Source organism: Leucopleurus acutus (assembly GCF_964270905.1).
Source record: "Leucopleurus acutus genome assembly, chromosome: 1".
NCBI lineage: Eukaryota > Metazoa > Chordata > Mammalia > Artiodactyla > Delphinidae > Leucopleurus > Leucopleurus acutus.
Genome location: NC_139142.1, coordinates 149296909 through 149322442, shown reverse-complemented (window position 1 = coordinate 149322442; position 25534 = coordinate 149296909). Strand labels below are relative to the sequence as shown.

The following is a 25534-nucleotide window of genomic DNA, read 5'->3' as shown; positions in this document are numbered from 1 at the left end:
AGTTCAGAGAGTCTTTTCTCAGTCTACTGAGAAAAGTTGTTTCCAGTCTACTATTAAGCCCATAAAAGACATTTTTGAATTCTGTTTCAGTGTTTTTGATCTCCAGGTTTGTTTGTTTTAGTTCTTTCTTAGGATATCCATCTCTCTGTTTACATTGTTCATCTGTTCCTACATGCTGTCCACTTTATTCATTAAAACTAGTAAATTATATATTTACTAGCCCTTAGTTGGTTTAAATTTCTGGTGTGTTAATTCCAACATCCCTGCCATTTCTAGTTCTTATGCTTGCTCTGTGGTTGCAAATAGTGTTTTTTGCCTTTTAGTATGCTTTGTAATTTTTTCTTAATAGCTGCACATGATTTCCCAAGTAAAGGAATTGCTATAAATAGGGCTTTAGTAATGTGATAGTGAGCTATAAGGGGAAAGGAAGCATTTGATAATATCCCATCAGGGTAGGCTCTGGTAAACTAGTTTGCTTGAGGACAGGCCTTGGTAAGAAGAATAGAGGGCTCTGGTGTGTCTCAAAATGGTTCCTTTTCTCCTATCCCTGCTGGAAGTATGAGAGGATTATCCCCAGTACTTGCTTTGGAATCTGCTTGAGCTTCTTGGGGTAAGTCTCATAAGAACTGTGGGGGCTCCCCTGTGACTGGGCCCCCCTAGAGTTTTTAACTCTAGACTTACCTATGCTCAGTCTCATGTCCTGTCACAGATTCCTGCTTGTGGATCTCTGCTTCAGTAAAACTGTGTTTGTCTCTTCAGTATTAGGGACAACAGTTTGCAGTTTATGTTCTCCCTCCCTTAGGGATTCAAGAAGAGTTGTGGATTTTTTAGTCTCTTTAGCTTTTTACTTGTTATTGGATTGGAGAAGTGATTTCCTAGCTCCTTACTTGTGGAACCAGAAATCAGAAGTTGAGATATAGCTTGGATGCTGTTTTCAATGTGGAGTGGGAGAAAATATTTCTATACGACTTTCAACTCAAATATACTTACATGTGTATAAAAACATTTATGGATTAAGTAACATCTTGAAATACATTCTGAAATAAAAGATACAAATCTCTTCAACCAAATAAAGATAGCTCTTCTGTTTTCAGGTTTCTCTCCTATGGGTTCTGATAGCACGTTCTTCTTCAGACTGAGCCTTTGCATATTCTTTTGTGTGCATCTGATATACCTAAGAAACTGGGAGGTATCCTGACATCTGTTTCCCTTTATGGTTAAGTACTAGAAAAAGATAGAGTTAATTGACACTGTTATCTACACAATATCAGGAGAGAAATTGAAGACTCCTCATTGAGGCTCTGAAATTCACTGGGTTATTTATTAATTTATTAATAAATAAATTACCGGATCATGTGTCTCAGGGAGCTTACCATGTAATTAATAGGCAGTTATTATAAGGTGTACTGAGAGTAGGTACAGGTTACTGTGGGAGCAGCAGTCGTGATCCTGGAAATGATAGCTAAGCTGAATCTTTGAGGATGATTAGTTATAAATGTTGAGATCATAGTATTCTAGGCAGGAAGAAAAACTTTTTTAAGACCTGGAGCCAAGGAAGACAGCAGAACAAATCCTCTGAACTGTCATGCTGGAATACAGAGTTAAGAGACGAGAGAAGGTGAAAAATGTAGTTGGAATTAGAAAGCTAGAACCATATAGTGAAAGGCCTTGACACTACTGAAAAGTCCCTGGTTTTCTCCTGATAGACATGGGAACTAATGAAAGGTGTTAGGCATAGAAGTGACATGAGTCATAGTCTGTCCACTTTTCTACCACAAAGCATTGTAGAAACCTATATATTCTGTTTTGAATACAAGGAAACATGCTTCTGGTTCATGGTAGGGATGGATGAATAGATGAACTGCCTCTGACTGAGTCTTCTCAGAAGGCAGAATGAGCAAAATTCTGCTGTTTTGTTGAAGTATTCCAATGAAGCAGTTTTTAGAATCAGTGTGAATTTTGCATTTTATTCATTATATCTTACGTGTCCTTAAAAAAAGTTTAAGAAATGTTAGTGGGAATAGTTTACAATCCTCGCTCTTAGGATAATTTGTGAAGATTAAAGGACATAATTTACAAAAACCACTCACTGTATGTTAATGAATGTTTATCGTTATCATTTCAGCTTGTAGCGCTACCTTCTACCCAGGTGTCCATCTTAGAAACCTAGGTATTAGCTGTTTCAACTCATTTGCCCCTACATAGCAGTATGTAGTAGCAGTATCTTTTAAATGTTTCTTGCATCAGTTTCCTCTTCTTTCCTGCTACTTCTTCATTCTTTGCCTGGTCTATAATAGTAGTCATCACTTAACTCGATTGCCTGTCTCCAGTTTTGCCAACTTTGGTCCCAGTTTAGAAAATGGAATTATCATAAAGGCAGATTTGACTTAGTCAGTGACCTGCTTAAAACCCTTTAGTGACTCCTGCTGCAAGTGTTCTTATCTAGTGGTTTATGAATAGTGTGTGAACGTTCTGAAACTTTTTGCCAGATGGAGTATATGTGCATGAATTTTTATGTGGAGAAAGTTATTAGCCTTTGTAAGATTACTCCTCTGCTGGCTAAAATCTGAATTTCTTATCATATCTTATAAAGTCTCCCATAATGTGGCTTCTCCCTGCCTCTTCATATTTTTTGAGTCCTTCTTTGAACTTTTTACTGTTGAACTGCTTCCAGTTGTCATAAGACCATGTTCTTAGGCTCTTCTGCCTTCACTCACTCATTTCCCTCTTATCTGAACCAGTCTTCCCACCCTTTGTGTTGTCAGTTCCTAGTCATCCTTTGTGATTCATCTTGATCAAATTGCCTCTCTTTATATTGCCATACCTCTTGAGTCCCTATGATGTTAAAATCTTCTGGTTTTTTTCCCCTTTAAACAGTAAGTTCCTTGAAGAAAGAGCCCATATAGAAATAGCCATAGGAGCTGGAATAGTACTAGTTTCTCAAGCAAAGTTTGAACTATACTGAAGGAGACATTTGGAAGTCATCAGGTGTTCCTAAAGCCTTGAAAGATGAAACTGTCCAAAGAGAAGTACAAAAGAAAAAGTGTCTAATGGCTGGTCCCTGGGGAGTATAATAAGCATTTCTAGATTAGGAAGGGAAGTATCTGAAGAACAGCCAGAGAGAAAGGAGGAAATCAGGAAATAGTGTCCTGAAAGCCCACAGTCAACAATTTCCAAAAGGCCTACATTTCTCAGCAAGGTTAAGTAAAATAAGGAATGAAAAGTGGTGACTTGGTGAGAACAGTCTCTACATTACTGGATACAGGGTGCTGTAAGCCTTGACTTTGTTTCCTACACACTGTTACTCATTTTTTCCACTAATGCTTCTGGACTGTTTCTGTTATTTTCTCAGTATAAGAATCCCTGTTCCTTTGAGGCTGTGCTTTTCTGGCTGTGTCATCTTCTCTCTTCATTATCTAGTTATCTCCCAGGCCTTTCTCAGTCTTTGAAGAACTCATACTTTTGTACTCTGCTGCAGATCCGCTGTCTTTGTTTACATGGGTAACCTCTAACAACATCTCAGTTCCCCACCCATTTTATCTTCAAAAACCTTCACCTCTGCTTCCTGCTCCTTCCCATTCCCATAGGCAGGTAGGTCTGAACTGTTTTACCCCTGAAACCTTTAATTAAAACACCCACCTCTGGTTGCAGACTTTGTGTGCTTTCTTACTTGCTTTCTCTCATCCCATCTGTCCTTCCTTGTCTTTAAGAGATGTCCCTTGGCCCCTCTACTATCTTCCAGCCTCAACCCTCTGGTTTCTGTACTCCTGACATAGACTGTTGAGCCCAGAAGATTGAATAGATTGTATTCCATAGGTTGCCTTTTCACTCTATTGATTGTTTCCTTTGATATTTCTTATTTTTAAGTTTGATATAGTCCCATTTGGCTATTTTTGCTTTCATTGCATATGCTTTTGGTGTCAAAGAATTCATTACCCAAATCCAGTGTCCTGAAACTATCCCACTATGTTTTCTTCTAGGAGTTTCATAGTTTCAGGTCATATATTTAGGTCTTTAATCCATCTTGAATTAACTTATATATTGTATAGTATAAGTTAAGGGTCCAACTTCATTCTTTGCTTGGGGATATTCAGTTTTCTCAGCACCATTTGTTGAAGAGACTGTTCTTTCCCATGTGTACCCATGGCATCTTTGTTGAAGATCATTTGACCGTATGTGTAAGAGTTTATTTCTGTATTCTCTGTTGTATTCCATTGGTATGTATGACTTGTCTTTATACCAGTACCATACTGTTTAATTACTGTAGCTTTGTAAAGATGTTTTGAAATCAGGAATTGTGAGGCCTCTGGCATTGTTTTTCTTTCTCAAGATTAGTTTTGCTATTTGGGGTCCTTTGAGATTCCATATGAATTTTAGGATTTCTTTTTCTGTTTCTGAGAAAATGCCATTGGGATTTCAATAGGGATTGAATTGAATCTGTAGATTGCTTTGGGTAGTATGGACCTTTTAACAACATTAACTAAGTCTTTGAGTCCATGAACATAGGGTGTCTTTCCATTTGTTTGTGTCTTTAGCTTCTTTCAGAAATTTTTTGTCAGTTTCACTGTAAAAGTCTTTTGCCTCCTTGGTAAGTCTGTTCATAAGTATTTTATTTTTGATGCTGTTGCAAATGGGAATATTTTCTTAATTTCCTTTTCACATTGTTCATTTTTCGTTTATAGAAGCACAACTGATTTTTGCAAGTTGATTTTTGTATCCTGCAACTTTACTGAATTCATTTATTCTAACATTTTTTTGTGTGGGATCTTTATAGTTTCCTCCATATTCATGTCATCTATGAACAAAGATAATTTTGTTTCTTCCTTTCTTATTTGGATGCCTTCATTTGTTTTTCTTGCCTGAATGCTCTGACTAGGATTGCCAGTACTGTGTTGAAAAGAAACGGTGAGAGTGTGCATCCTTCCCTTGTTCCTGATGTTAGAGGAAAGGTTTTCAGTTTTACACCATTGGGTATAATATTGACTGTGGGCTTTGCTTATATGGACTTTATTATGTTGAGGTAATTTCCTTTTGTGTCTAGTTTGACTTTTTGTTATGAAAGGGTGTTTGTCAAATGCTTTTTCTGCATCAGTTGAGATGATCATGTTATTTTTGTCCTTCAGTTTGGTAATTTGGTGTATGACATTGATTGATTTTCATATGATGAAGCATCCTTACATTCCAGGAATAAATCCCACCTGGCAATGGTATATAATCCTTTTCAGGTGTTGTCAAATTCTACTTGCTAGTAATTTATTGACTTTTGCATCCATATTCATCAGGGATATTGGCCTGTATTTTTCTTGTCTCGTAGTTCTGTCTCATTTCAGTATCAGGGTAATGCTGGCCTCATAGGTAAGTTTGGAAGTGTATGTATCCTTCTCTTCATTTTTTGGGAAGAGTTTGAGAAGTATTGGTGTTAATTCTTCTTTAAATCTTTGGTAGAATTCTCCAGTGAAGGTATCTTATCCTGGACTTTTGTAGAAATATATTCATTTTTTTCCTAGGTTATTCAATTTGTTGGTGTATACTTGTTGTTAGTAGTCTTTTATGATTCTTTTTATTTTTGTGGCATCAATTATAATTTATCTTCTTTCATTTCTGATTTTGTTATTTGAGTCATTTCTCTTTTTTCTTGGTCTGGCAAATGATTTGTTGATTTTCTTGAAATTCTCCAAAAACAACTCTTACTGTCATTGATTATTTTTTCATTTGTCTATGCTCTATTTCATTTCTCTGTAATCTTTGTTTCCTTTCTTCTGAGTTAGTCTGTTTTTCTGGTTCCTTGAGGTCTAAAGTTAGGTTGTTGATTTGAGGTCTTTTTTCTTTTTTAATGTGGCTGTTTACCACTATAAACTTCTCCAGTACTGCTTCTGCTGCATCCCATACATTTTGGTATGTTGTGTTTCATTGTTGTTTGTCTCAAGATATTTTCTGATTTCTTCTTTGACTCATTGGTTGTTCAAGACTATGTTGTTTAATTTCCATAAATTTGTGGATATTCAAGTTTTCCTTTTGATTTTGATTTTTAACTTCATTCCATTGTGGTTGGGAAAGATACTTGGTATGATCTCCGTCTTCTTAAATTTTGTTAAGACTCGTGCTCTTTCCTGGAAAATGTTTTATGTGCAACTGAGAAAATGTAGATTCTGCTGTTGTTGTGTTGGAGTGTCATTTATTTGTCTGTTAGGTCCATTTGGTCTATTATGATGTTCAAGTCCTCTGTTTCCCAAGTGATTTTCTGTCTGGTTGATATATCTACTATTGAAAGTGAGGTACTGAAATGTCCTACTGTAATTGTGTTACTGTCTATTTCTCCCTTTGATGCTGTTAATGTTTGCTTAGTATGTTTCAGTGCTCTGCATATATATTTATAATCGTAGTGTGTTTCTGGTGAATTGACCCTTTTATTATTATATAATGTGTCCTTTGTTTCTTGTGACAGTTTTTGACTTTATTTCCTTATATATAAATATTTTCTTTATTTTCTGATCATATGTATCTCTTCCCTCTTTCGGTTATATTTGCATAGGATGTTTCTTCTGTTCTTTCACTTTCTGCTTGTGTATGTCCTTGTATCTAAAGTAACTGTTTTGTAGACAACATATAGTTGAGTCTTTTCTTTTTTAAATCCATTTAGCCAATCTATGTCTTTAGATTGGGAGTTTAATCCATTAACATTTAAAGTAAGTACTGATAGGGAACGACTTACTATTGCCATTTTGTTCATTGTTTTTTTTGTATATATTGTAGTTATTTTTTCCCCTCTTTTTCTCTGAGATGCCTTCCTTTGTGTTTTGTTAATTTTTTTTTTTGTAGTGACATGCTTTGATTCCTTCCTTTCTTTTGTGCATCTTCTATAGGTATTTTCTTTGTGGTTACCATGGCAATTACATAAAATCTTACAGTTGTAATGAAGTATTTTAAACTGATAACAATTTCAGTTGTGTACAAAAACTTTACTTCTTTACATCTCTCCCATTTTTGTTAATGACACAAATCACACCTTTTTATATTTCATATCCATTGACATATAGTTGAGTTTTTTAAATGTTTTTATATTTTAACTCTCTACCTGAATTAAAAGTGATTTACTCACCACCATTATAATATTACAGGATTTTGTATTTGTCTATAAATTTACCTTTACCAGAAAGCTTTATACTTTCATATGCTTTTGTGTTGTGTTTTGTGTCCTTTTGTTTCAAGTTGTAGGACTCCCTTTTGCATTTTTTGTAAGGTGGGTTTAGTGGTGGTGAACTATCTCAGGTTTTGTTTATGCTAGGGGGTCTTTATATCTCCTTCATTTTTAAAGTCAGTTTGCCAGATAGTAAATAGTGTTTTGGTTGGAAGGTATTTTTTTCCAGCACTGTGAATATGTCATCCCACTCCTTTCTGGTGTGGAAGGTTTCTGCTGAGAAATCTGCTGATAGTCTAGTGGTAGCTTCCTTGTACATGACCAGTATTTTCCGTTTTGTTGCTTTCAAGATTTTTCTTTACCTTTGGCTATGGACAGTTTGATTATAATGCATCTTAGTATGGGCCTCCTTGGGTTCATCCTAGTTGGAGTCCTCTGAGCCTCTTAAAATTAGATACCATTTTTTTCTTCCTCCTATTTGGAAGGTATTTGGCCATTATTTTTTCAAATAAGCTGTCTGCTTCATTCTCTCTGCTCTTGCTGGTATTCCCCTAATGCATATATTAGTCTTCTTGATGATGTCCCATAAGTCCCTTAGGCGTTCTTCATTTTTCTTTTTCTTTTCTTTTCTTTTTTTCTTCTGACTCAAGAATTTCAAAGACCCGCCCATCAGGTTCATTGATTCTTTTCTTTTGCTTGATCAAATCTGCCATTACCTCTTGAGAATTTTTCAGTTCATTTATTGTATTCTTCAACTCTAGAATCTTTGGTTCTTTATATATATATTTTTTGATATTCTCATTTGTTCATGCATCATGATTTCATCTATTTTTCTCTGTGTTCTCTTGTAGTACTGTGAGTTTCTTTAAAGCAATTAGGCTGAATTTTTTGTCATTTAATTCACACAGCTCTGTTTCTTTAGGTCATTTTCTAGAACTTTATTTTGTTCATTTGACTGGGTCATGATTCCCTGTTTTTTTATGTGCCTTATTTTTTTTGTTGTTATTGATGTGGATTTTGCATTTGGAAAACAGCTTCTCTCCCAGTCTTTATGGTCTGGCTTCATAGAGGGGAAGATCACCATCATTCAGCCTAGCTAGAGATTCTTGGTACCTCTAAAACCTTTTAGGGAGTGCATCTTCTCTGGACTTGTGCTTGTAATTTCCCAATTGAAGAGGTTTATTGGTGTTTTTTCAAGAGCTTATAGTATTTTGCCTTCTCTTGTGTCTTTCTGTAGCACTTACGGTTCTCTGAGCAAGCCAGAGAACTGTCTTTTGTTTTCCCTAGGCATCCAGTGTATGCTAGTTCCATCAGTTTTCTGAGTTAGGCAAGACAGAAAATAGTTCTTTGGGCAGCCCCCTTGAGAATGTTGGACATAATTCTTCTCTTTTTTTTTTCTGTTCCCAAGGGTGATGCTGCAAGTTGGGCTTTTCATCACTATTGTGAACTGTGCCAGTTTGAGGAGGGGTTGAGGCAATTGATATGAAACAACTTTTTTTACACATTTCTGGCTGGTTTAGGCTTTGAGCTTGCTTGAGGTACTGCAACTTTCTAATTGGTTTTGGAGGTTTCCTAAAAGGTTTTGGGATCACATATAAGTCAGAGTTTCTGTGGGGGAATCAGTTCTGGTGCTTCTTTTTTCTCCATCCTGCTGTCCTTTCTGGTTGGCTGGTTAGTTTTTTTTTTATCTTTGTTCAGATAAATGTAGTAATTCTACAGTTCAGTTGATAGGAATGCACCTATAAGCTCATTTATCACCTATACAAAGCTAACTTTCATGTGTATTGAATCTTTAGTATAAATTCAATGTTAAGTCTTAAGAATTTTCTCACCCTAACACTGAAAGAACTCTAGGTGTTTCTCAACAATATTTATAAAAGCTATTAAGTTTTTTAATAACTCCAAGGTTTTCTTAGCTCCCTAACCTCCTAGAAAAGATTATTTTATAAGAGTGATCCAGTTATCTAGAATGCAGAATACTCTGCCAACCAGATCTTTATCACAGAATTTACAGCATATTGCCTGATCCATGGTAGACACTCAAGTGTATAATTAGTCAAGGTACAAGTTTTGTCTTGATTGTCTTTGAATCAGAAATAAAAATCAAAGACCATATTTCATGATCATCACAGAGAATTAGTAGTTGCTCTACACTAATGCCAACGTGTACTTTGTATTCCTTTCCCTTTAGGATCTTAATTGGAGGGAGGTGGATGGATATATTTTTTATTTTGTTTATTCTTCACTCTAAAATGTCACACTGTTTTAAAAAACAAAAAGTTTTTTTAAGGTGAGTAATTTTGTATAAATATTTAGTTGTACAGTTTTGTTTACTGTATAATAAACTCTCTAGGCATTGAGATTATAAGCCTCAATAAAAGAATACTCAGGAGTTATTACAGTAAACATATTTCTAACAGTAAAAAAATACCAATTTAAATAAAAACTTTTTTTTGTGAAAACTGTATCTTATTCTATAGTTAATGGCTTGTTGCTTGGATCATGGTAATAATGAGTTCACAATTGAAATAATCTAATAATTCACTCAAATCCATTGTAATAGACCCAGCCATAAACCTGATCATGGCTGTGTCACAGATGTATTTTTGGTTGGATCTATTTCTGTAAGGCCTAATACTATCTAGGATGACATTGGTCGTTCTTAAAATTTTTTTATGTTAAATAAAACTTTGGGGAAGGGGTGGAGGATTTACAAAGGCAACATCCTAGAAGGAACAAAGGTGTTCTACTTTCTTTGAGGCTAGTAAGCAGTGGTTATTAGCTTTATAGACTGATTATATAAGCCTTGGGCCCTTTTCTGTTTTATCTCTGGCTTCTTGATTGCTCACGTCTTCATTTGACTTCATTTTCAATTAAAGCCCCTCTACTTAACGTTCACATGTTCTTTTGATCTTTGCCTTTTAATCTCCTTTCATTATTCTGTACTTCCTCCACCAATAGTTCTTATGTTGCACGTCACAGTTAATATTTCTTTTAAGTTCTGTCGTTTTGTATTATAATTACAGTCTTGTTTGCTCACTGTTCACTGATACATCTTCACTTTCTGACAGTTGCTTTTTTTTTTTTTTGGCCATGCCATGCAACATGTGAGATCTTTAGTTCCCTGACTAGGGATCAAACCTGTGCCCTCTGTGTTGGGAGCTCGGGGTCTTAGTCACTCGACTGCCAGGGAAGTCCCCTGATTGTTACTATTTTTATTTCTTCATTTTCTTTGTTCTTGTATTCATTGTTTATTTTCCAACTTCCTACTAAGTTCAATTTAAGATCATTTTCCACTAACATCTCTTATATTGTTGGCAGCTGTTTCAGTGGTTCTGATTCCAGTGGTTTGCCATTGGTATAGGAACATTAAACATACTTTCCTAGTATTTGTTTCCTTGACAGGCAAATTAAGTTGCTGTGTATAATGTGGTCAGAGTTTAACTCTTGTATTTATCATTATTATTATAGGGTTTTGTTTGTTTTTGTTAAGTACCGGACTGTTCCAAAAACAGAGTCAGCAAATGTGGTATTAGTACCATTGATGATGTTGACATTGGTTTTCCTTTTCCTCCCCTGATGGCTGAAACCATTTCCTCTGCCATTTGATCTGCTGTATAAAAAGTTACAATACGGCAACAGTATTTTCCCCTAGTGTTTTACTTCGAAAACTTCCAAACATGCAGGTAAATTGAAAGAATTGCACAGTTGATGCCATATGCCTGTCATCTACATTCTACCTTTAATATTTACAGTGCTTTATCATATGTCCACCCTTCTATTTATCAATCCATCTTCCCCCCCCCCATACATTTCAAAGTTAATTGCTGACATCAGTACACTTCCCCCTAAGGTGAAACCATTTTTAAAAGATTTCCGCCAAGTTTTCTAGAGTAACTCTGGCTCTCTATATTATTATTCCACAGAACATTTATTTGTAGGACTGTCTCACTGATTCAGTCATAGAAGTAAAAGAAGTCAGTGGAAAGTATTACCTGTTTTCAATGTGTAAGTAATCTCAAGAGCGTTGAGAGCACTATCACTAAATGTCACTTGACTTGATAAGAAAAAATCCCTTTATAAAAAATCAGTATATTATAAAGTATGATACTTGGTTTGTTTTTTACATAGAAGAAAAGGCAGTGAGATGTGAGGAAATTATAGAAAGTTAGCCATAGCCCCTCTTGGGGTAGTTTTGAATGACAGATAAGGTGTCACTAAAGGGGACCCCATTGGGAAAAGATGTCTCTTCATTTCTTTCCTTTTTTCTATTTCACTTTCTTCTTCTTTTTCACTCCTCATCTCTTTTTTATCTTTCTTTTTCCCTCTCTCCTTTGTTTTTTGAAATCATACTTGAGGGAGTTATACATTTTACTGCATAAAATGATTTGCTGAGGGAAAAGAAAGAGTAGGAGGCCATGTGATTGGATGGAAGTGTCACTGGAGGGCAGAAAGCACAGTCTCTAAATTAAGAGTTGGGAAATTTTTTCTGTAAAGGCCAGGTGGTAGTTATTTTAGGCTCTGCAGGCTGTACAGTCTCTGTTAAAACTACTCAACTCTGCTGTTGTAATGTGGAAACAGCAGTAGACAATATGTAAATGAATGAGCTTGGCTGTGTTCTAGTAAGACTTTGTGGATGCTAAAATTTGAATTTCGTGTAATTTTTACATGTCACAAAATGTTATTCTTTTACTGACTTTTTCAACCATTTAAAATTTAAAAACCAAACAAGCTATAAAAAAATAGGTGGCATGCTAGATTTGGTCCATAAGCTATGATTTGGCAACTTGATGTATAGGGATTAACCTTGTACAGGTTATTTACCAAAATGTCATTATTAGTGTACATATTCCCAATGTAGAGCTTTTTTATGTGCTCTAAATTAGATGGGGATACAGAATTATATACAGGTAATTCAAGGTGTCACTGAAGTGAGGAAAGAAGAAAAATACTTGGTGTGGTTGATTCCACTAATAACATGGAGGTTCTGTCTTGGCCTCCTTTCAGTCCTGTTTCATCAGTCTAGCTGCCGTTTCTAAGTCTTGGGGCAGCAAAGCAGATCAAATAGAGGGGCCTACTTTTATATTAAATCTACCCTTAGTGGTATTAAAAGCCCAAGTTTTGAGTCAAACCTGAGTTCAGATCTCTTACTAGATATGTAACTTGTTAGGTAGCAGCTCTGAGCATCAGCAGAATGCAGGTTAATATAGCTAATCATAGACTTGTGAGGATGCTAATAAAAATTGTAACAATAATGGTGGCTAACTATGTGCCATAAGTTAATGGTGCTTACTATGTGCCATGCAGTGTTCTAAGCACTTTATTATATATTAACTCATTTAATTCTCTCACAGCCATAATAATTCTTCTGTATGCCATCATTTTTAAGATGAGGAAACTGAGACACAGGAAGTTAAGTAAACTCATTCAAGGTGACATAGTTATTAAGTGGCAGAGCCAGCATGTGAACTTGGGCAATCTGGCCTCAGAGTGTGAACTTTTAACTTCTAGGGTTTATTGTCGTCTAAAGCAAGAACATCTGTAAGCCTAGCACGTAGGTCTTCAACAAATTATAAATATATTAAATTTACAGAATATAGTGCTACCTGTTCTTCAGGAAACTGTGTTCTTGTGTGATACCAGGTATGCATAAATTTGAGATTCAAATTATGATTTTTCAGAAGGCATTTTACTTTTTTCAATTACACATTATTTATGGGATTTTTTTTCCATAAAAGTTTTTAGTACTACTATTGTTAAGAATTATTTTGAAATGTATCACCTGTAAGACAATATAGTAGAAACGACTTACACTCTGAAGCTGGAAGACCTCTGGACTCCTGCTCTCATCCTAGTTTTGCACTTTCCTTTGTGCGACCTTGGATACTTGATTTGACTCTTTCAGTTCTGTCTCCTTTTTTGGCTGTGGCCTGAAGATCATCCTCAAAGTCATGGGATTCAGATGAGATAACCTATGTGAAAGTCCCTTGCAGTGTGTCCAGTATGTTACCAGGCATTCAACAAATTATAGTTCCTTGCTCACCTCCCTATTAACAGATTTAGAACTGAAAGGAGTCTTAAAGATGGGAAACTTAGGCCCAGAGTTGTTCAGATAGTACAGCTACTTTGATTCTTAAAGCCGGTTTTCTGATTTCTCAGTCTTGTTCTGTTTTTAATGTTCACACTTGTTTATGTATTACATTCAGAAGCATTATGTGTATGACCGGTATTTTTTGGTTTGTTTGTTTTTTTAGGACAATAAGAAAAATAGCTAGACTGTTTTGGTATTTTGATTTTTGAAACTAATCTTTAAAAACTCATATGGACAATTTAGTAAACCTTGAGGCCATTCAAATCATGTATATGAAGTTTTGAAACCACTAACATTTTCCCTTTTCATATTCATTAATTTTAATATACAAGTAGCATGTTATAGAAAAAATAAATTGCAAGCAAAATGATAGAATAATTTAAAAAACTGATTCAATCACATTATTCAGGGAAATGACTGTTAACACTTTGAAATAAAAATGGCTTCATATGACACTACTTTGTAACAGTCTTTTACAATTAAAAGATCAATTAGTGATCTATGCCAAATTCAGATCTTGATAATTTTTGTTTATTCCATTGTGTGAATGGTTATCAGTTCATTTTAGTAATCTATTTTTGGGCATGACAATTTTTTTTCCAGGTTTTGTAGAAACAAAATTGTCCGATTATTTTCACCCAATATGGGATCTTTGATTCATATGGTTCATCCTCTGATTCATTTTTAAGACTTTTGATAAATGTTCATAATTTTCTTCCAGAAAGGAAATACATACTTATTTACATTCTCACTAGGGAAAGCTATAGCGTTTTGGAAGAAGAATAGCAGTGTATGGTATAAGCCTTGTAAATTCTATATTTCTCTTTCTTTACATGTTGTCACTTTAGTATTTTGCACAGTGATATATCTGAAATAATACGTTTTAATTTTCAGGAGTGGAATTGTTTATAGCTACATATAATAAAATATCTAAGTGCGTTTTGTGGGTTTTTCTTTTTTCTCTGTTCGCATGCATTGAGTGGTAAATTTGCATGGAACATATGAAAAACAGCACCAGAATGAATTGAATGTGTTTGAGTTATTACTGTTTGTCACTTACCTTGATAGTTTAGAGACAAAGTCCTACTTTTGAGACAAAATTGGACTTATTAATGTGTCTCTTATTTGTCTTCTTGTAAGTTGTTCAGTTTCTCATGATTAACAAGATGTATCTCATGATTAACAAGATGTATCTCCCGATTAACAAGATGTAAATTCTAATACCATTTGCCATTTAGTCCTACATGTTTGTGAGATCATTGTAGGAACATTTTGAGAATTAAATTAGATAAATTATTTTTTAAATAGTTTTGATTATTTGTAGTTTTTATTCCTGCATGTCTATTTGGAAACAAAAGGAATAGCTGTGAATTATGTTTTTTTGGATCCAGTCAACTACTCAAGTATGGTGATCTCATATCATCAATAGTAGAAGTATAGATCTTAAGAGTTGGAATAAGCCATAGAGATAGAAATTAGTCCAGCTTCTTGCTTGATGAAATAACCCCTTCTTCAATATCCTTGCTAGGTCTGCTAGAAGAGCCATAATGGAACATTAATTCGCATACTTTATGTTCACAAAGTAAGAGTAACATAAGATTTTGCTCTAAAAGGAATTTAAAATATTCCATGTTCCTATGACATGGTATTAATGAGGAAGTTTACTGATACCTTTTGGGTTCAAAATTGTATGTTTTGAGCCACTTTCTTGTAATATAACACAAGGTTTGGATATTTTATTTATAAATTTCTTTTTAAATCTTCCGTATAGTAGATAATGGGGGGGGGTCCTTCTTTGTTCCACATAGAAGTTCTATGTTAACTATAAGTCAAGTATTTACAGGCTGCTGAAACAAAATGGTGATTATGTAAAGGAAAGCTGGATTGATACTTTAAATAGACTCTCATTTTCTTAATGTTAATTTTTAAAGTGATAGAATACTAAAACTCTTAGTCATTAAAACTTGTGATTTTCAGCTGTGGTGCTAAACAATTGAAGCACATCAAACAAGCGCCCTTCCACTGTGCCCCAAACCAAAGGAAAGCATATTATATTAAAACAATGATTTTTGACAAGCATTGATATTCTTTATCATATGTCTTAGGAAATAAGTATCACATATTTCACCAGTTAAAAGTTTTGTGTAAATAGTGTATCTCCATTTTCTATACCTCATCTTAATACGCAGGTTTATTACTTCAGTGCTTGACTAACTTCTGCCTTGTTGATGATCTGTTGAGCTTTGTACCTGAGAGCTCTACTAATCACTGTGCTTATTGTTTGAATGTTTGGTACAGGAAGCGAGCAGCTGCAAAACATCTAATAGAACGCTACTACCACCAGTTAACTGAGGGCTGTGGAAATGAGGCCTGCACGAATGAGTTTTGTGCTTCCTGTCCAACTTTTCGTCGTATGGATAACAATGCAGCAGCTATTAAAGCCCTTGAGCTTTATAAGATTAATGCAAAACTCTGTGATCCTCATCCCTCCAAGAAAGGAGCAAGCTCAGCTTACCTTGAAAACTCTAAAGGTGCCCCTAACAACTGCTCTGACATGAAAATGAACAAGAAGGATGGACAAGGAGCAAGAGATGATTTTAAAGGTAAGACGTTCTATTTTTAATTGAGAATTTTGGACTGAAAACCACATCGGAGATTTTCAAAATGTGTGAGGTGTTGCTGTTTGCTTTTTTTGTCTCATTTTTCACCTTCGGACATGATAGTATGGTGGAATCAATTTTTTATTGTGATAGAGGACAGAACTAATAGTTGAGTTAATGATTTCACTCTGTTTTACTGTTCCGATGATCTTTAATTAGAAGCAGATTATATTCCCCAAAGTTCCTTTGCTAATGGATTGATTAGAAATTTTAAATATTTTCCACTAGGAAAAATGTATTAAGTAGTAGTTAATAACCTAAACTAGGCCACAAAGTCATTTAGATGTTGGAATAGCTGGACTAAATATCTGGCATGCATTTTGGAACCCGAGCACTATACAGTGAAAGTAGCAGACTGATTAGTGGTCTTTTTCTGTTTCTGAAGGCAAGGCAAAATGTTGTTAATAGTTACCTGAGAAATAATCAATTTTTCTTTCTAATGTATTCTTCCTATATCCTGCTCACCTTCTCCCAGGCATTTGGCACGCTCATACTGCCAAGAATCATTACCTAACAATGGTGGTCTTACCCAAGCCTTATTTTTCTTTCTAAATGATCCTGTATTTCAATACTTTTAAAATTTTTTCTCTTTTTAATAAACTTCAAGCTTTCTTTTTCCCAGTGAAGGCAAATCGGTATTAGAAACAAGTTAATCAGATTTTTGAATGACTGACAGTCCTACCAGAGGTAATTGTATTTTAAAAGAGGAAGCTTTTTGTTTAGGATATATAGAAGTTAGATACTACCTCTAAAGTTTTCAGTAACGTCATTTGAATCACGTTTAAATTAATTAGTGAAATGGAATTGTGTTAATAGCTTCTACTCTGTTTCCATAAAAAAGCTGTTTTCATAACTTTATTACAGCTTATTGCATGAATATTTCTATTCCATGAATTAGCTCACACACCAAATAAATAAGTGAACGTTGTCAATATGTTAATGTGGAAGTTGCATTATACACATTTCCCCAGCAAGTGTGCACCATAAGAACAACCGTTACTGTGAATGTAGGATGTGCTGCCACAGTTGAAGGCAGGAGGCCATATGGGGGTTATAGTGCAGGATGGACGTACCCATCTTCTTTTTGGCTATGTGGTTCATTTTAGAGGTACTTATTGGGTGATTATCCTCAGTCTTTGTGTACTGTTTAAGCTCAAGTTTATATAATTTAGCAGTTCATTGTACTTTCTTCCAACATACTACACTCTTTCCTCCCTGCGCCCTTTTTCCTGCAACATCTGTATTTACTATAGTATATTTTTACTAGGAATTATAAATATATTAACTGCACTAGTACTTTTATTTTGAGTGTTAATTATATATGTTAGCTCTAGTTACAAAGTTTCAGGTGTTGAATAGTCTGCCCCAAACTCTCTTTTTGCATAAGAATTTAAGTTTAAAATTTTATAGATTGAGTATTTTTCAAATACACATATATCATAAAATATACAGGTATGTCATACAAAAATGTCTCATTTATTGTTTTCTCAGTAGAATACCTCCTTTTATTGATACCCAAACGTTAATGAATGTTTATATTTCAAAATGCAGTGTTTTTTAACTAAGTTACATTTATGTCTGAAAAACTCAGTTTAACATTTTAAACAAAACACCACGTGAATAAAGTATTGGTATATTTTATGTAGAATTAGTAGAATGTCAGAATCACTTGAAGATGTTCTGAAGAGCATGTCATGCCAACAGAGGGTGCGTGGGTCTAGAACGCTGCTTATCCGTAAGATAAGCCATATTTACTACATGCAAGGCAACTCTTTGTTAACGTTATTATTTGATGATTAGGATACAGAGTGTCCTATGTCCTAACTGGATAGTTATTTATAATAGATAGTTACTATGTTTTGGTTACATTTTAAGAAATTAGGTGTTTTTTGTTTTTGTTTTTTGGGCCTGGTCTCATAAGAACATATTATAATTTTTTCCAACTAAAGTAGTGCGAAATAAGCTCCCAGTTAGCAGTTTCACACACTTCAGGAAGAGGTTACTGAAGTTTAGCAGAAGATGCCTAAATATCCTGAATAGAACAAACCTTAAGGATCCGTTCTTAAAGAGTTATGGCCCATAAAAGAAGGTGTTGACAGTCTGGTAGCAAGGACCAAAGATTAGATTCGTGGTGTGATAAAATTTGGTATTTTTGTGGTTCAGTTTTTGGAAGCTGCTCATTCACTGACCATTTGCATTTTGTATTATCTTTTACTATGAAGCAAATACAAAAGCAGAAGTAGGAATCATATTCAGAAATTTTATATGTGTTCAAGTATAAGGGTCCATTTGACACAATGAAGATAGGATTATCTACATGACTCTAAAATTATCCTCTGCCTAAGTATTTGATGACAAGGCTGTCACTCTTTTGATTAAAGGGATTAAGACTTTTGTCAGTAATATTGTTTTACCAGTACATCTTCTTAGAGTTAACAGACAAAATATATCATTTGTTCTCTTTCTTGTAAAATAACATATCTGAATAGTTAATTCAAAATGGCAAAACCTCTTTATTTGGGGTGCTACATTTTTATTTCTTCCACAGTTCGATAATTTTTACTGGCCTGTATGAAAAGTGGTCTCAAAATATCAGTAAACACTTTTTTTTTTTTAATTTGAAGGACAGTTTTATAATTCGTAGAGACCTGTATAGTCTTTGCTTGGGTAATTTGAAAATTATATTAGCTTATTTTGTACATCTGCTAATAAGAATAAATGATTTTTTTTTCTACTCAAAGTATGAGTTAGTCATATTTGTCTCATTTATCAGGAAAACAAATCCTGAGAAGTCCACCAGTAGGCTTCCACTTAGGTCACTGGCAGACCTGTGTCACATACCGCCCCCAATGCAAGTGAGGATTGGAATACTAGTGTTTAGTTTTCAGTTTCTATCACAATGGCATGTCGGGGTAAAGATGGTGAATAGATTTGGAGTTAGCCAGCCTAAAGTGTCTGCCCAGATATATTAGAGAGCTGGAGGTTGAGAGAGCAGTTTCAGAGGATCACATTTCAGATACAGAACAATGATAGCACTTGCTTTGGAGTTAGAAGTAATTGCAATGAAAATTTAAGTTGATATAGCCATGTAAACTAAACTGCTATTAATCAGGACACAAAAGTCTTGGGGTATTACCCAGCGTTACTCAGCTTTCTGTTAGTTGAGAATGAGATCTTGTGGTCGGTCATTAGAGGTTTCATATCCTTTTGGTAATCGGTTAGTCTTACCTGTCAAACATTTGAGTACTTTGAGTAATGCCAGACATGTTTTATAGTCATTAGGGATCACACACAACGCGCGTGCGCGCACACGCACACACGCTTGCGCGCATGCGCACTCCCAGCCACCGCCCTTTCAGGGTTTTTGAATTATCTCTGCCCAGAGCATTCATTGTTTTCTTTGCTATTAGAATTGATTTATAAAGTGAAATTTGGTTATCTTCTGTTTAAAGGCTGTTTTCACTTCTTTTATTAATGTAGTTATTTGACTACAGGATTGAAATATTTTTACTTCTGTATTTTCATTTAAAATACAATCGTTTATGCTCCTGTTTATTGCATGCAATAAATTGTTGACTGTTAAAACATTTTATTTTATATCTAGTAATCTAATATTCATGCAAGTCATAACAAAAAATAGTGTTATTGGGTTATATTTCTCAGCTTTGGTAGGTGAAATTTTGTAATTATATAGGCTTATCTCAGAAAATAAGTGAGAGAATGTAGGGTGGGTTTGGTTTTTTTGATAACATTATGAGGGTAGAGTACATTATAGCTAAGCTAATTTTCATTTTAAAATTGTTAGTTTTTTTCTTTTTTTTTCTTTTTTTTTTTTTAGTTGAAACTCATGGTAAGTGCCAGGGAGTTTTATGATATGAGGTGTTGAATCAACCCACTGCCTATTGTATGATATTCCCAACCATTGGGATTTACTACTCTTTGAGTTTGAATGTTTTACATTGTTTTTCACTCCAGTCATTGTACTCGGTAACTTCTTTGAAAAAAGTCAAACATTATGAAAGCTCATATTAAACTGCACAAAATAAATCAACATTTGAGTAAGATGAGAACTTGCAGTTTTAGGAAACAGCATGTTAAAATTCATTTTTGTGTGTGTGCTTGTATTTTCTCGAGTAAGAAAAGTGTAAGAGAAGGAACACATGGAGTTTTTCTTTCTTTTTCTAATGTATTTCATGCAGTGGCACTCACCTTAAGCACTCATGCATTCTGTAACCTCCAAACTTACTCTGTTCCTCTCAAGGGAGTATATGTATAGATTTAAATTTTGTTGTTAAAGAGAATGGGAGCTGTAGGTTTATCTGGTTTTGTCTGAAAGCGAATAATAGCAAATGTAAAAAGTCTAATGGCAAAAGCTGACAGTGGAGGCCTAAGCCACTATATTTAAAGACAGATATGAGAAGGAAGTAAAATGAATTCCAGCAAACTGCAACAAACTCTTTCACCCCTGCAACTGTCCATGGCTCCAGAGATTTTTATCTCAAAAAGTCCTTGAAGTATTTTCTTCTTTGTTTCTTCTGTGATTTCATTAGAATTTTAATTTGTTAACATTACGGTAACTCTGAAAATATGTAGTAAGTTGATATTCAGTCTGGCCTTTCAGGGCCTGCTGTCATTTTTGCCTTTTATGATGTTATTTCTTTATGGGGAAGAATGGATATAATAGAAAATCATAATAAAACTCCCATGGATTTGAATACTACAAGCTGTAAAAACAGTGGTAATATATCATTTTAGGGGGGAGATGGTCATTACTTGTACTTTAAAGACTCTGAAGGCAAGATGGGGAAAATGAAAGGCTTCTCTACTTGTAAGGATCAGCTAGAATACAATATTAAGTAGACCCCAGAAAGAATACTAGCTTATTACAAACAGTGGAAATTTGTTTCTAGCTCATCTAACAGCCATAATATTTTAGACTGGCAGAGAGTTCTGGTTCATGCAGTCATTCAGAGTTGCAGCTGTAATGGCACTATCTTTAACACACGATTTTCAGAACCATCCTGGAAGCATCATCCCATTAGCCAGAAGGAGAAAAGCATTAGCCTGAAAGTAGCACTTATCTCAAAAAGCTGGGAAAGCTGGAGAATGTGTCCAACTCTGTGCCCAGGAAGGAGAGGAAACAGATTTTGGTGACTACATAGTAGTCTGTTTCACTTGTCTGCTCATAAGTTGCCTTCTTCCCACCCTATTGTTTTCACTGCTTTGTAACTATTTCCTGTCACTGTGTAAGATTTATTCCAACCTGGCTGCAGATGGCAGTGTCTGTCAACTTCAGAGCTTATGGGAAATGATATATTAATCCTTCTCAGTCACCCACAGAATGGCCACCCTGAAAAAAAACTAAGACTCAGAAAGGAAGACTCAGAAAGGAACTAGTCTGGTTTTAGGACAAGGGCTGTTTCCAAAAGAGGACTCTGAAGAAATCTTTATTAAAACCTTGCCTTCCTAGTCTTTTGAAACAGAGTAGTGAAATAAGGAAGAAACCTCTCAGAAAAATAGTGGTGTTTCTGCTCTAAAGTAAAGCGAAGTTGTAAGAGGTATATTGTGATGAGTTGGCACATGATATCGTGGTTCATATTTACAGTTAAAACTGCACGTTAATATATACCATCATTGTGAAAATGAGCTTGAGCTCATTAAAAGCTATATATAAGAATACATATAGAATGTAAAAGAATGAGTAAAGTTGTTAATATTAGTAGTACATTGAAAAAAATAGGTAAGCATATTTTGTTGGTTGAACCTAAGTATTAAGATACTTTTTAAGAGTTGTAAATCATAAATGGTATTTATTGCAAAATGTTTGGCAATTTTATTTTTCACTAGAACTTATTAAAAGAAAGCAAACATACATATATATTATGAAAATAAATGTTCTCTTTTTTCCTAATTTTCTAGATGTGACTTACCTAACAGAAGAGACGGTATATGAAATTCTAGAATTATGTAGAGAGAGGGAGGATTATTCCCCTTTAATTCGTGTTATTGGAAGAGTTTTTTCTAGTGCTGAGGCATTGGTACAAAGCTTTCGGAAAGTCAAACAACACACCAAGGAAGAACTGAAATCTCTTCAAGGAAAGGATGAAGACAAAGATGAAGATGAAAAGGAAAAAGCTGCATGTTCTGCTGCAGCTATGGAAGAAGATTCAGAAGCATCTTCCTCAAGGATAAGTGATAGCTCACAAGGAGATAACAACTTACAAAAATTAGGTCCTGACGATGTGTCTGTGGATATTGAGGCCATTAGAAGGGTCTACACCAGATTGCTCTCTAATGAAAAAATAGAAACTGCCTTTCTCAATGCACTTGTGTATTTGTCACCTAATGTGGAATGTGACTTGACATATCACAATGTATACTCCCGAGATCCTAATTATCTGAATTTATTCATTATTGTCATGGAGAATAGAAATCTCCACAGTCCTGAATATCTGGAAATGGCTTTGCCACTGTTTTGCAAAGCAATGAGTAAGCTACCCCTTGCAGCCCAAGGAAAACTGGTCAGACTGTGGTCTAAATACAGCGCAGACCAGATTCGGAGAATGATGGAAACATTTCAACAGCTTATTACATACAAAGTCATAAGCACTGACTTTAACAATCGAAATCTAGTGAACGATGATGATGCTATTGTTGCTGCTTCCAAGTGCTTGAAAATGGTTTACTATGCAAATGTAGTGGGAGGGGAAGTGGACACAAATCATAATGAAGAAGATGATGAAGAGCCCATTCCTGAGTCCAGTGAATTGACACTTCAGGAGCTATTGGGAGAAGAAAGAAGGAACAAGAAAGGTCCTCGAGTGGACCCACTAGAAACTGAACTTGCTGTTAAAACTCTGGATTGTCGAAAACCACTTATCCCTTTTGAAGAGTTTATTAATGAACCACTGAATGATGTTCTAGAAATGGATAAAGATTATACTTTTTTCAAAGTAGAAACAGAGAACAAATTCTCTTTTATGACATGTCCCTTTATATTGAATGCTGTCACAAAGAATTTGGGATTGTATTATGACAATAGAATTCGCATGTACAGTGAACGAAGAATCACTGTTCTCTACAGCTTAGTTCAAGGACAGCAGTTGAATCCATATTTGAGACTCAAAGTCAGACGTGACCACATCATAGATGATGCCCTCGTCCGGGTAAGTTGGGCTACTGTTTAAAAATTAGTACTAGATTGAATACCTAATGATGGGGAGACTGTGATACAGTTCAGTGAATTCATTTTATAAGTGACTCTTTGGGGGGAAAATGTATGTATATGATTATATAGTATAGGAACACATGGACTTTTTTATTGTAAATGTAAGTACTATATTTTTGTTGCTCCTGTCCAAGTTCATAAATGTTCCACAAAATATTGGTTGTCTTGTGTCATGATCACTCTCTCTTTGAAAAAGAATAAATTTTCTAAATCTTGACAACTAACCCCCAAAGTTTTGTCATTCAGAAGAGAAGTGGATGTTGCAGAGCACAGAAACTAGGGGGTTGTGGAGATACCCAATAATAAGTATGAATGTAAAGTCTTAATAGGGAGAAATGGTAGAATAAAACCACACCATGAAATAAGTGGTGTCTAAAAATGCCATCATGTGAGGTTGAGTATTGCATTATTGTGAGGTTAATGAAGTGACCCGGGCAGGTGGTGCATGCTGCTGGTAGGAGTTCCTGCGGGGTCACTCAGAAGGTCCCTGTTTGGCACTGCCTGACTGTAGTAGTTTCTTCCTACTTAAATATACATATGGACTACACCAGGCCTTGGAGTTGGTTGGAACTTCTGGGAAAACAGCTATTCCAGGAATCTTGTAATTAGTGGTGTCTGTATTATCAACCCAATCCAGGGAGATTGAACTGGGAGAATACTGAGAACACAGGTACCCACCTTCTAGTTCCCTGTTTCTCCAGATGGGTTGCTTTTTGTTCATTCCTTCCCTCCACAGAAAATAAGAATTTTAGTGCCCCCATTTAAGAATGTAAGCCTTTCCAGAAGACAGAAACCAATTGCCAATCACATTGTACCAACATTTACATTTGTTATAGGGTTCTTTATCACAGGATTTTATTGTATTTATAATATTAGATGTACCTGGCATTGCTAGTTCTTTTTCATCAACTTCAAGTAAAATTTAATGGCAACTAACATTAAGATATAGTCAGTCTTCTATACTAATAAAGGAAAAGAACCCATGACACAGATAACTAGAAAGTAATGAAATTTATTTCAAAATATATTTTAGTTTTAGAATGGATTTATCTAAATCTGAGAATTTATAAAACTAAACCAGTGGAAAAAGTTGTTTGACATCTTAGAAATTTAAAAGTTGCAGAGGTTCTGTGCTTCTTTTCTTTGTTACCGTTTTTTTTTTTTTTAATACCAAATAGGTCTCTAATGTTGAAAAAGGATTCTTCATTATTTAAGCAACTCAGGCAGTTTTTCACCAGAGACAGAAAGGGGCAGTAGTTGCTTAGAGTAATTATCATTGCTTGCTTGCTTTCTGGTGCCCTTTTAATTTTACTTTAGTAGTTTTGAGCTACATGAATAAGTCTGACTTAATATACTTAATAACAGATCATCACACAGCCAGCAACTTATTTTCCATAGTTTAGCAGAATGATAGGGTATTGTATAAGGGTGTGATGATATTTTATGGAAAGCACGTTGAGGTCTATCTATGAATTTCCATTGTTAGAGCAGAACTACAAATCCCCAAACTACACATTTTATCTTTGTCTTCTTGGGTTAGGATCTTTTCATCTGTTTCCAAAAGCTGTACCTGGCCTTTAAAAGCAATGAAATTACTCTCTGTGACATTCAATCCAGAATTTAAAAAAAATGTCTACCTTTCTTAGCTGCCTTCTCAGAAATCTACTGAGCCTTACTGTCTTCCCCCACACCATCCCATTTCCCCCCCCAGTAAAGCAAGACTAAGAACCTACGAAACTTTAGGTGCTTATTGTATACTTACTTTATTTTTAAAATTATCCTCTAGAATTTTGAGGAAACAACCATTTTAGTTTATAAGGATGTCCTTTGAGCAAGTGTTAGGGTAAAGTTAACTGTGAGCTTTTAAATTATGCTAACAAATTGTTTTTTTAGTGAGTTCAGCTTAATTATGTCAAAGCTAAATATTATCAATTTACCTATTATAAACTAGGATTCACTAGATAATATCTGTACTTGAATATTACCACTTCAGAAACCCTTTGTGTGAGGCACTTTGCTAAGCAATAGAGATGTAAAGATGAATCATGACCACTGAGGAGCTTCTTAGGGGTACACATTAAGCAGATTTTACTGCTAACTTTCTTCCTCCCATCTCGTCCCTCCCTCCCTTCCTCCCCACTCCCTCCCTCCCTCCCTCCCCTTCTTTCCTTCTTTAATAACACAGTGTGAAAAGGTTAAAAAATAAAAAGCATCAAAATAGGTCTTGGAAGTCAAATTGATAATCTGCCAATTTTGGGGAAACATTCCTAGCAGGTGATGATCATGATAAAGTTATAGTGTTTTAGTAACAAAAAGTAGTTTAAGGTGATCCTCTCAGGTACACTCTCAGAAGTACTGATGGATTTTCAACATCTTATTCCCCAGTAAGATCTACTTTGCCTTTTTTTTTTTTTTTT

General features: G+C 34.9%; 1 protein-coding gene across 4 annotated transcripts in view; it reads left to right on the top strand.

Annotated features, from left to right (window-relative positions):
* The window catches only part of UBE3A (ubiquitin protein ligase E3A), a 92379-nt gene that overhangs the window by 42782 nt on the left and 24063 nt on the right, over window positions 1–25534 (top strand). For all 4 annotated transcript variants that reach the window (XM_082838003.1, XM_082838000.1, XM_082838001.1 and 1 more), the window contains 2 exons: window positions 15528–15832; window positions 21809–23055. In XM_082838003.1, coding sequence (XP_082694129.1) covers window positions 15528–15832; window positions 21809–23055 — 1552 coding nt within the window. The remainder of the gene's footprint in view (window positions 1–15527; window positions 15833–21808; window positions 23056–25534) is intronic.